This window comes from Ascidiella aspersa, chromosome 5 (genome assembly GCF_963924565.1).
Source record: "Ascidiella aspersa chromosome 5, kaAscAspe10.2, whole genome shotgun sequence".
Taxonomy (NCBI): Eukaryota; Metazoa; Chordata; class Ascidiacea; order Phlebobranchia; family Ascidiidae; genus Ascidiella; species Ascidiella aspersa.
In genome coordinates this window covers 27,484,590-27,497,364 of record NC_139451.1, presented here as the reverse complement: position 1 = coordinate 27,497,364, position 12,775 = coordinate 27,484,590, and the positions used below count along the sequence as shown (strand labels likewise).

Genomic DNA, 12,775 nt, shown 5'->3' with positions numbered 1-12,775 from the left:
GATAAGATTACCCAATTTAATGTTTAAAACTCACATGTAGTTCTCATGACTTGACGTAGTAATGAATGTGTGCTAAAGTAATGAATGTATGTTATCTTGGACTTGGATTAGTTTATATTGCATATTTTTTTGGATTAGTTTATATTGCACTGGCCAAGTTATATTAGGTTCAGCATTTTTCTATACAACAAAAGTATACAAGCATAATAAAAAGGGGGGCTAATCCTGTTAAAAACTATAAAGCAAAAATGTAAAAGCTGTCAAACTGGTGTTTTTTTTCCTATACGATTTGTTTTTTACACTGCTTCTCAAAAATGTTTAATAATTAGACCAATTCGGCTTCCAGGTACGATTTGTATTCGATATAGGTTGGAATCTGAACACTGCAGCTCTGCTAAACCTATTTTAAGTAGGCCTAAAATACAATTAATTTAGTTTAGTAACAGTTTATTTATTTACCATAGTTAGCCTTGACGGTTCGTAGTCTGGTGTCGACAAATAAGAAGCAGTAGCTAAAACAAATACAATATCCATAAATATAGATCAAATATAAGCACAAGACTTCGAAAACGACAAAATGCTGTAAGATGTCATACTTTATGAAGTGTTTTATACATATATATGTCTGTGCGTGACGCCATTTTGCTGATTGTATTTTTGCTTTATAGTTGCAGCAGCGCCTCACAAGGCTAGAACAATGGTTTAAAGTTGAGCTTTCATTTTCTATTTGCGTACTTTTTCATTATGTTTTGTTGTGTTTTTCTATAGCAGGGGTTCTTAAACTGGGGTCCATGGACCCCTTAGGGGTCCGGGAACTAGCTTTAGGGGGTCCGTGGCCTAAAGGAAGGAAAGAGTTTAATATAAAGTAAAACGTTTTTGCACTGAATGTCTCTATTTCTATTTTCCTTCTTACATTTTGTGGATCGAAATCTGCAGATTTCTACAGTCTATTTGTATCGTGACGTCAATTTATGACGTCATTTTATTAAATTTCTCGCTTACCGTGGTCGACGTAAAGCAAAAAAAACAAGATATGTCCCGAAAATAAATTTTCGGCCCATATAATTAGGGTCCGCGGTGAAAAAAGTTTAAGAACCCCTGTTCTATAGATACTAATAATGTTACTGGAAATGCTTTGTATTTAAATTTATATCAAATCTAAACAAACTAATTTTATCGGCCTTGCAGTTTTATCGGTAACCTTTATCAATTGATGTCCAACCCACATAGTTTAAAACTCTAATCCTCAAATCTTGGTTAGAAGCCGGTTAAACGCCACCAAGAAACGCATACATTACTAGCATTCTGCTCACACACAATTGCGTCTATGCACGACATCGTACAGCTAATAACTTACCTGTATTCGTATAAGCGACTGCTATCCAGGCAAGGGAACCCAAAGTAATCCAAAAATGTCTCATCGTCCAAGCCTAACCGTTGTTTAGTAGCGATAATATTTCTCAAAGAACCTTGGAATCATCGTTTTTTATTCGCACCTTTGCATGTTCCAGAAATCTCTCATAACTGCGTCTAACAATGATTGGCTCCCAGGCTGCATTGAATAAAGCAACACGATCACGACATCAACAGGAAATGTGTAGATGACATCTGTTCTATAGCGTAACGAGCCGCCCGATTATGAGGTTAGACACTTCTGCCTTGTTAAAGGCTTCATAGAAAAATGCTTTTTAACTGCGGCGGTCGCACTTTAGCGCAATATAGAATATCTTCAATGGTGCCTTAAAACTATAGAGCAGTGATTCTCAAACGGGTACACACAATAAGACCTATCAAGCAATAATGACTAAAGCAGAATAACATAGTATTAAGACCAACGACATAATAAAGCCTTTCACGCAGTAATATCCAAGACAGAATAAGATCTAAAAGTCGTCTGAACAAGATCTAAACCTGACTGAATAAGTCCCAAATGCAACACAATAAAGCCTAAATCAACACAATAACTCTATAATTGTAGTTAGAGGGTATGAGACGATTGGGGCCACAGGTCTGGCGTCGAACGTATTGGGTGTCAAAGTTTGGGCGCCATATAGTTTGTGCGGTACCGTTAGGTCGCCGCTGTTTTGGAACCATTATTTGGCCCTGTTTGGGGTTAGGGGTGGGAAATAGCTGAAGTCGGGACTCGACGTAGAGTTAGGGTTGATATTATTAAGATAGTTAGTGATTAAGTTAGTGTTGAGGTTTGGGGTTAGGTAAACGGTTGCATAATACTGGCCATTTAGGTTTTGATCCGGCAGGTTTGGGTTTAATCCAAGTTAGAGGACATTACGGCGGTTAGGCATTAGTCTAATTTTTATCTTATTCCCAACAATTTTTTGTCCGAAGTTGGTGTGGTTCGAATCTCGGTGTAATGCAGGGGTTCTTAAACTTTCTTTACCGCGAACCCCTAATTTTTTTTTGCTTTGCATGGATCCCGGTAGACAAGAAATGCTCCAAAATGACGTCATAAATTGACGTCACAAAATAAATAGACTTCATGACTTTGTTATTTCGGTCCTAAAAATGTGAAAGTTAAATGGAGTCTAACTTTACTATACATTCAGTGCAAAACCGTTTAATTTTTAATTAAAGTGTTTTCTTTTAAACATTAGTTACTTTAAGTATACACTAGTTTTTTAATTAGGCTTTCATGGACCCCCTAAACTAGTTCACGGACCCCCAGGGGGTCCATGGACCCCAGTTTAAGAACCCCTGGTGTAATGGATTTAAGTCCTCTCAAACGTTTTCACCTCTTGGCACGCCAAACAATTGTAAAACTCGCGACACATTTGTTTAAAATATATCATTACATAACAGTCCTATACAAGTATACCTCAACTTTATCACACGAACAGCAAAAAGGAACATACCATTATGTTTTCAGTTAACTATCTGAATTTATGCATACATGTAATGCTGATAGAATAGATCAGGGGTGGTCAAACTGCGGCTCTCTGGCATATTTTTTGTGGCTCTTCTAGTTGAATCGTAAAATTCCCAAAAGATTGTAAACGCTAACAAAACTCACCAGAGTACCGTTTATGACGTCTCTTTTCTTTATTTAGGCCATCATTTCGTTTATGATGTAACACTAGACATAGAATACGAAGAGTTAGTTAACAAAAGACTGATATTGATAAATATTGTACTTGTCATTTTGTTATCACCGTTATTATTATTGTCTTAATTATTACCGTTTTGTTATATTACAATTATGTTATTATTGCTGAACTTGCATTATTTACCGTTTTTGTATTGAAATAATTTTGAGGCTCTCTGGTACTTGTATTTTCTGCAAATGGCTCTTCCAATGAATACATTTGCCCACCCCTGGAATAGATGATGCTTTTGTGAAATGACAAATATTACGTGGCACAATTAAAATTCTCTTGAACTGCACCACTGTTCCGCGCCACACAGTTTTGCGGCACACACTTTTAACAGAGCAAAAATAGCGTCATTTTACAATCGCCCTTAACACACGACCAACTAGATGTAAATGTCTTAATATTATTAATTTGTAATACGTATAGTGTGTATTTAAGTCTAAAATGCTTGCGTGTATGCCTATAATAGAAATACTTTATTTTCCGAAATTACAAAAAGTTTCACGGCACACTTGACAATATTACAAGGCACAGTTTGGGATCTGATGTAGAGTGTCATTTAACCTAAACAAACGTGCATTCAGTATATTTAATATAACTGCGTATAAACTTGCCTAAACTTTTGAATATAGAAACAACGTAATTATAAAATCGTAATGTTTACCTGTAACAATATTTCAACTTTTACATCATTATTTTGGCTAAACTTGGACACTATTTTATTTAGATTGCTGTATGGAGTGTTGTTGTAAATATCAAAATTTTACTGTTTCCTAAATTTGTTATTATTATTATCAAAAAACGCGCACTCACAAATACAAGGCGATACGCCCGAAATATATTTGCTTGCAATACTTTCGTGATGTATGAAAGGTGTGGCAAAAGGTATACGAGTAAATAATGTTCAGACAAGACGACGACTAAGCGCAATATTTTTTAAATGTATGCGTGTTGCACGTGAAACATACATTTAATTCTTTTAAAATACAAAAGTTAAATGCTTTGTGGATTAAACATTTCCTAAACTCATTTACAAATGGGATAAAAACGTATCACGGAAAGCAAAAAAGGCAATGCCAAAACCAGACTCTATTAAAATAATTTTTAATAGAACTGATGACTACTCTTTTTGTCGCAACTGCAGTATTCTGCATTTTAATAAAAAAAAATTAGATTTTTTTACCCTCTATGGGTAATTTAATGAATATTTCGTAACGAACAAACACACAAAGTTAAATGTTTAGGCCTTGACATTCGTTTAACCAAAACGTTTTATAGTTGTCAGCTACAATAAAATAACAAAACGACAAGTATCACGCTGTTATAAGACGTACATTTCTTACAGTTCGAAAGCTATATATGTGTATCTGTATCGTCTTGTACACCACAGCGAAAACAACCACTGTATAAAAAACAGTAGGCCTGCTGCGAAATGATTATACCGCAAATACGCAAAATGTAATTTGCCCAACAACGCTGGACGCTATCAGTGAAAACTTGAAACGAATAGATGAAATTGATGGCATTCAGAAGTTGATTAACAAAGCAATTTAGGGCTCTGGCCATAATTTTACCCTAAAATGTAATTGCTTAAGGCAAAAGAATCCATGTTTAAATAAACAAGCCGGAAAATATTTGTTTAACGTATCGCGGAGGTGTCAATTCGTTATATAGCAGTGTTGTAAACAAGTTATCTTGGCCAAATGTCTCAAGTCAAGTTAAGTAATTTAAAAATAGTTAGTAAGTGATTGACTTAAGTTATTAAAACACTGGTATAGTCTTTCGTATACGGCGGTGTCATTTTGCAGTCGTGTAAATTGTGTCCGTATAAATGCATACAAAAGATATAAGTGCCCAAAACTTTCTGTTTTTATTTCATCCCGTCCATCATGCAGGCGCCAACGATCCCATACAGAGTTCCCCACGATTTGGCAGCATCGCACGTCTGGGGAACCCCCAGATTAGCGCAGATCACCTTCAGTAGGATCGGGCCGAGAACCTGAAAAGATTAAGAAGCGCTTGGCATTAGGGATGTCCGATAATATCGTATCAGAGCCGATATTCTATCCTAAATTGAGTAAAACTTAAATTGGGTCTCCAAGATCGGTATTTTGGGTACAAGCTAGTTTCGGGTGTCCCCGGGAATGCACCCGAAACGCGAATAGAATAAAAACATAATCTATAGGGTAAAGTATCGTTCTGAAAGCATTTGTGAATTTTGTTATATCATTACGCCCCTGAAAGTGTTCGAAAGCGTATACAATGGACTTTAAATAATTTAAATTGCACAAAATATAATTTTATTCAAATTCAAATTTATTTAAGTTCAAAAACTGATAGTTATTGTTTAATTTGGTAGAATTTTCAGTTTATCCCAAGAAATAACAGGCAAAGGATTCAGATACAAAAACAATGGCGCACGGTTAATTTACTTTAAGACTTTTTTCTATCTTTTGCTATAATACCTATAAACAGAAGGTTTCTTTATCTAAAAGCCAATTAGGATCGGAAAAAGTTGAGAACCCTTCCATTACATTATTACCAGGTAATTGGCGAGCGAATGCGTTAATCAAAACAGACAAAAAATGGAAAAAACGTTTCACGAAATATCCGCCTCGTGATAATGCAAAAGTAACCGTAAACATCCTGCATATTATGTAATCAGCAGTCAACTCTACACGTTTAGCATACTGGGGATGTTGTAGGTAATTTGCGTGTTTAAATTTCGTTATTTCATCGGCGGTGTCGAGTGATAATTGATATTTAATGTGAAATAACGCAACATCATCTCTTAATATTATTAGCGTTTAGAACAGTGGTGCTCAACCTTTTTTCTTTCGTGGCCTATTTTCGTTGCACAAAAATTCTGTGGCCCGATAAATGTTTATGAGAAAAAATTATTTCTTTAACCCTGCATTAGTGAGATACTAGCTGTTGAACAATAAATTTACATTCCTTTTAAATTCCTTCCCAAGCCATTATTTCTGTAAAATTAAGTGCACTGACACAAATAAAACTTAATTCTTCATTAAATCTTGCGTTATGAAATTGGTCTGTGGCCCACTCAAAATGTTCCCATGGCCCACTGGTTGAGAACCGCTGATTTAAAAGAAGTAACGAGTTGTGGGAATCGTAAGACACGTTAAGTCAATCCTGGGTTGACAAATTGTTCACTCGGAATTTATTGTATTCTTTGTGAAGAAAAAATGCACATCCTAATGTTTTCAAATCCTTTCCACTATGGAACTCTCGCATTATAACAATAACAATATACACAGTAAAAAATTTGAAGCATTATGGTTGTTTTTATAGGTTTTAGTTTAACGTAGTATAGACATATCAAAGCCCATATAGAAGTATCATGTTAAAATTAATAAAGAGTTAATCAAAACATAAAATCTGTTACCTAAAATTCTTTATGGGCTTTGCTAATCCTACTACAGTAACTACAGGCTTCGCAACTCGACGTTTTATTTTGATAAAAGTTTTATTCAAGCTGAATTGCACTCTTGAAGTGATCTATTAATGCCATAACTTCAAGTGGAGTAACAGAAGACAAATTGACCAAAAAAAGGGATTTTAAGGGTAGCCCCAACATAGGCCAACCGGTAGAAGCAAGTGCTAAACGCCTAAACCGACTTAGCGCCATTTAAAAGCTGTTACAGGTTAACTATAGGGCTGGTAAATAATTTTGCATTTGAAATCACGATATGATATGTCCTACCCGCACAATAATCCTTCTTAAAAACAATAGAAAATGGCAGTCAATAGTTCGCAAAAACCTGGCATCCAACACAATATACGCAAGGGAAAACCGCGGTCATTTTCAAAAGATGCAAAAGTTGCTTACGTCAACGTGCTTAGGTGTGACGTTGACCAGGGCATGGGCCTGACCCAGTTCGGTGCAAGCTTTTACCACGGCGTCGGTATTTTCCAGCACTTTAAGCAGTCCGTCGATTGTTTCCGCCAGCCTGTAAATGTACACACGTTATTTGTTGATGTAAAAATTAAACTTTTTAGACAAAGCAAAACCGGCCCCAAGATAGCATATTTTTAGAACCACTGCCTTAAACTGCAGGGCCACCATACCTGGGCCGAATAACTGTTAAGCAGTGTTTGCGACCTTTTTCAAGCCGCGGAACACTTAATGTTAAATAGTTTTGCGGAACGCCAAACAAAAGTTTATAAATATTAATGCATTAAAAATAAACAACAAAACAACCAGCTCGTTTATTTTTTTAATGCAATATATAGGCCTGTTTAAACTGTACAACTGTGCATTATCCTCAATGAGGAAATATGCCGCGGGCGAATTAATTAACACGGCGTCCAGATCTGTTTGTGACCCCTGGTAAAGAGGATGTCTGCCTTTGTTGGAATTGAAATTTTGTTGGAATTGAAGTGTTCATTTTGCCACAACCTACTACAAAAGGCCGGGAATGTTTGTTTTAAAGTTCATTCAGTTTAAAAAAGGCGATTGTTTTAAGCTGTATAGCCCCGCAAAAAAGTAAAACCAATTCACACTTTTCGTTTTTGAATTGAATTTTAAACAAAAGTAAATTTATTCAACTTTAAGATTTCTGAGAACGTTGCTTCAAATGTAGATTTTAAGAGGTTGGTTTTATTAATTATCTTAAAACAGGGGTTCGTAAACTTGGGTCCATGGACCCCTTGGGGGTCCGTGAACTAGTTTTAGGGGGTCCATGAAGGTCTAATTGAAATATTAGTGTTTATTTAAGAAGTAATCAATTTATTAAAGAAATCAATTTAATTAAAAATAAAACGGTTTTGCACTGAATGTATTCATACTCCATTTCACTTTCACAATTTTGGACCAAAATCAGCAAATTTATGAAGTCTATTTGTACTGTGACGTTAATTTATGACGTCATTTTTTTAATTTTTTTGGCCTACAGTGGTCCATGCGAGATAAAAGAAAATTTTGGGGGTCTGCGGTAAAAAAAGTTTAAGAACCCCTGTCTTAAAACCATAGCGATAGGCTATGTCTTATTCAACTATGCGTCTCTTCACATAGTTGCAACGGTGTCCCAAAGCGGCAGCAAGAATTATCTTTTCTCGTTGCGACCCTTGCAATTTTAAGTTGTGAAGGTCATCCCCAAGTTAGACGCTCGCTGGCAAGACGAATGCAACAACAGTCGTATACTTACTTGAGCGCGTGCGTCATTACCCTCTCGCTTGTCACCAGCTCCTCGACACTGTAGGCCTGCTCTGCTGGTTTTGTAATCCCCATTTGCGCGAACACTGGTCGGGTAGCCGGGGCATCGTTGAACAAACTTAACACGTAAAAACACGGTATTGTAATAATGACTAGAGTCAATGACTTACCTTAAGTGCACTAAAGCAGTGGTTCTCAACCTTTTTTAGCTTACGGACCGGTGAAATTTCAAAACAAATTTTGCGGACCGGTGGACCTTTAAAAATCAAAATCTAACCAAAATGTAATTACGACAAAAGTATGCAATTTAAAAGCAAAGACTGGAAACTTCAATTAAAGTTTTTCACGTACAACTATCTTAAAGAAGAAGACTTCAACGACGTGTAGCCTACTTATAAACAGTTGGGCACAACACTGCTCATTGTAACGTACGGTAATTCCAAAGTAGACAATTAACTTTATGTTACGTCACAATGCTGCAACTTACGGAACTGGCGAAGTTCTCAATTTGGTGAACAAGCTTTTAACATCTTGCATTTTGCAATTGAGATATAACATTGTAAATATTTGGCGGACCGGCGGTTGAGAACCACTGGACTAAAGTCACTGCTTTCAAATGACTTAACTTGGACTAAGGTCATTTTGTAAAACAACTTGTTAAAACTAAGTGTTTTCATCAAATAGTATTGGGTTATTCATCTCAATATTTGTACTTAAAACAATTGGCTTGCTGTTTATTGCGTTTTTTTTGTCAATGACTTGACTTGAAGTTGTTTTGCTGTAATAACGAATCGACTGGGGACTTGTGGTCCAATACTTTATGTACCATTACCATATCGATACCTGATATTCATGGATGAAAGTAGAGTAAGCCGTGCAGAAATATGCAAGTGAAATCTTAGTCTAAATACAGTCAAGGACATGGCTGGATGACTTGGTAAAACGGAAACATGGCCTGGTTAAAAAAATGTAATTTTAAGATAATTCTTTAAAACGCCGTTCCGCTCGGCCTACTTTCACCACTGCCGATATTTTAGACAAAGAATACAACAGTGACCTTCTTGCTATAATCTTACAAGCAAGATTTTTGGCATTCAAATGTGCAATTTTTTTTTTTCAGGTCCAACTTGAATAAACATTAAAGACACACAGCTACCTTTTGGTTGTTAAAGTAGTCTGGAAGAAATTTACTGTTCAAGCCACAAAACGGGTGTATCACAAATAATGGCCGAATTACCTATACATTACTTTGGTATGGGATCGGCAGGGATACCATCCTACTATAGCTGTAGAGTCGGGCGATAACTGGCCCAGTCCGCTGTATTCAGTGCACAACTCAAGTCTCGTTTCACACCAAATATGTTGCCCGTAAAAATATATGGTAAATTTCGAACTGTGCTGCAAAGTTACCCAAACCAAATCTAATGGAAATCGATATTTTGCATAAAAGCATATATGGATAATAGAGTATCAGTGAATTATATGTGGCAGGCTGAGGTGTAACAGAAAAATACCATCAGTCTTTGAAAGAGTAGCAAAAATTGTATTATCTTGAAAAAATGTTGTTCTATTGAGCTGTTAGTGGTGCTTATAAAAATCAACTCAATATACATCTTCCTTAGAGGTAAATTCGCCTCTTTTCAAACAAAAGCTTCAATTTTTTTAAAACACACAGCCGAGCACCGCTTGAGCATTAAAAAAAATGGCTGGGGACTGTGCGTAATTTTTGTAAAAAAAAAATGAGAACCAGCACTGCCGTAGGGCCTTCACGAGCTTTGCGTTGAATTGAACATTTTAAATAAAAACAAACAAACCGATTACCGGTTATTAGCAATCGAATTATGGCGTGCGGCCTGGTGGTGGTCCGCAAATGGTCAATTGTGTGTTTTACGGCGGTCTATAAACTAAAAGTAAACATTGGGATATGAGATATATGAGTGGTAGAACTATTGCGACGTGGAATAGCCGATAAATATTTGTGCTTTACTCTATTTCAAAACTTTTAATGGAACAAGATTGATTTTTTTTTTAAGTATTTTCGATCAGGATACGTATATTCGTTGTAATAGGCGCCAATTTGTAAATGCTTGAAAATAAAACAAAGCCTTTGCCTTATAGCAGGGGTTCTTAAACTTTTTTTACCGCGGACCCCTTAAAATTTCTTTGATCTCGCGTTGACCACTGTAGGCAAAAAAATTAACAAATGACGTCATAAATTTACGTTACAATATAAATAGACTTCATTAATTTGCTGATTTTGGTCCAAAAATGTGAAAGTGAAATGAAGTATAAAAACATTCATTGCAAAACCGTTTTATTTTTGAATAATTATTTTCCTTAATAATCTGATTACTTCTTAAAGATACACTAATATTTTAATTATACCTTCATGGACCCCCTAAAACTAGTTTACGGACCCCCAAGGGGTCAATGGACCCCAGTTTAAGAACCCCTGCCTTATAGCAACTGTTGATTTACCGTTTGATAAATGTAATTGAATTAAAACGATTCTACCAAAAAATATTTGGTTTTTCCCCTACCATTGTCCTTAAATTGCATGCGAAATTATTTTTTAATTGCTAAAAAAATTTTTATGCAAACTTGCTGCCCTAACCAAACATCAGCACGATATATTTCAAGTTAGAGCTAGAGTGGCATTAAACATTGGATGCGTTTGCGTGCTGTAGATAGATACTTTAAAAAAAAGGTAAAAATTATACCACTACTAAATTCCCACTGTAAACTGAATGTCATGCTCAAATGTGTTCACCTTCAGAAATTAATACAAGAAAATCTGTAAGGTAATTGTGAAAATGTTTTTTGGTGCTAAAAAACAACTATAGTGTAAAACACTGGTTATTTAAAACAAATCGGCTTGCGATTGTTGTTTTAGCAACAACACACAGTTGTATCGCACTCTTAAACACTTACCCTTGTAGAACGACGATTCCAATCGTTTGCAAGCCTGCCTTTTTAACCAGAACTCCCCAAGAATCGCGAACGTTCTTAATGTCAGCAGCAGAAAGACCCATATTTTTCGGTTAAATCAATGGTAATAAAAAGCTTGATGTATATCTGTCAAACAAAAAGAAAATATGTTTTGTTAAAGCAGTCCATTTTTTGGCATTTTTTTTTACTTGATCGTTATAAACCTGGTTACTCTGTATGCGTTTTTTTGTCTGACAGTTTTTCTTTAGCTCACATTTTTGTTTGACGAATTAATATATGCCATTGAAATCTGATACCAACGTAACCAAGTTGTTTGTTATGACTAAGTTAGCATCTGACACCTTTCTAAAAATAAAAAGCTAAAGTTCAAATTATTAGCGCTTTTTGAGGTACCGGTATTATTATAAAAAATCGGGTTACTGCAACAACACTCACCTAACTTCATATTTCCCCACCATTGTTCTTGCTAAGCCAAAACGTCTTGTTAACTAGAGTCTTGAACAGAAATAGTTTGAAATTATTCTACTATTTATTTTCATCGCAATTACCCAAGGGGCTAAATCAACACAGTATGTTTGCGCAACGATTTATGCCTTTTGCCGCGTGGAATATAAACGGCGGCCACCTATCTCATGTAACCTCCACATATCATAATAAATTACTGGCTATTCAGCTTGTGTAACTAAACATTAGGAACCAAGTCGCAAACTCATATCCAGATGCAAATACTTACTGAACTTTAGCAACTTTTCAAATAGACACATTTCCACTATGTCTTTAGCCTGTATCGATTAAGCAATGTCTGTATTAATGGAATATTAAAATAAAACAGCTTATATCCCTTAGAGCAGTGCTTCACAACCTTTTTCAGTTCGCGACCCACTTTTAATGCAAGTTTAATTTTGCGACGCACAAATGCCACAATGAGACATGACCAAACGAACGAAAAACAAATTACATAAGAAACAATGTAGCCTACATGAAAAAATAAATAATGTACATTCATCCTTTTTTAGCAATAATTTAGAACGCAACTAATTCGAAATAAAAATAACAGTTACATAGGCTAAAACCTGCATCTTTACCATTGGCGTACCTATTGAAATAATTAATGCGACACAACACATCTAATTGTTACGTATTTGTTACATTGTTGCATAAATGTTACGTAATAATAATGCAAAAATTTCCCCGATCTAATAGAAACTGAAAGATTTAGAAATGCTTCGCGACCAACCTTAAACAGCTTCGCGACGCACTGGTTGGGAAGCACTGCCTTAGAGCATGTTGCACCCAACCTATATAAGAGCATTTTGACTTGCTAAAGCGTTTTCGTTAAAACCACTAATATGTCGCGCTCCCAAGCTCTTTATTGTTTTAGCCCAGTTTGTTTTTCACAAAATGGCTTTTGTTCTAACTGGATAACGTTGTAAGCACGCAATACACATCCGCCTTTTCATTTAATTACCAGCGTTTTTTAGGGCGCTAAACGAATTACGTGCTTGCATTGCGTGGAAGAAGCGAAAAGAAGAAAAACACAGGT

The 12,775-nt window shown here is 35.7% G+C and overlaps 1 protein-coding gene across 1 annotated transcript; it reads right to left on the bottom strand.

Annotated features, from left to right (window-relative positions):
- Positions 1-3,988: 3,988 nt before the first annotated feature.
- LOC146145723 (cytoglobin-1-like) lies at positions 3,989-11,351 on the bottom strand. The gene is made up of 4 exons (XM_083390255.1): positions 11,215-11,351; positions 8,276-8,401; positions 6,958-7,078; positions 3,989-5,106 (listed from the first exon to the last, which is right to left on the bottom strand). Exons 1-4 carry the CDS (start codon positions 11,313-11,315, stop codon positions 4,978-4,980), a joined length of 477 nt encoding a protein of 158 aa, XP_083246381.1. The 5' UTR covers positions 11,316-11,351; the 3' UTR covers positions 3,989-4,977.
- Positions 11,352-12,775: the final 1,424 nt, after the last annotated feature.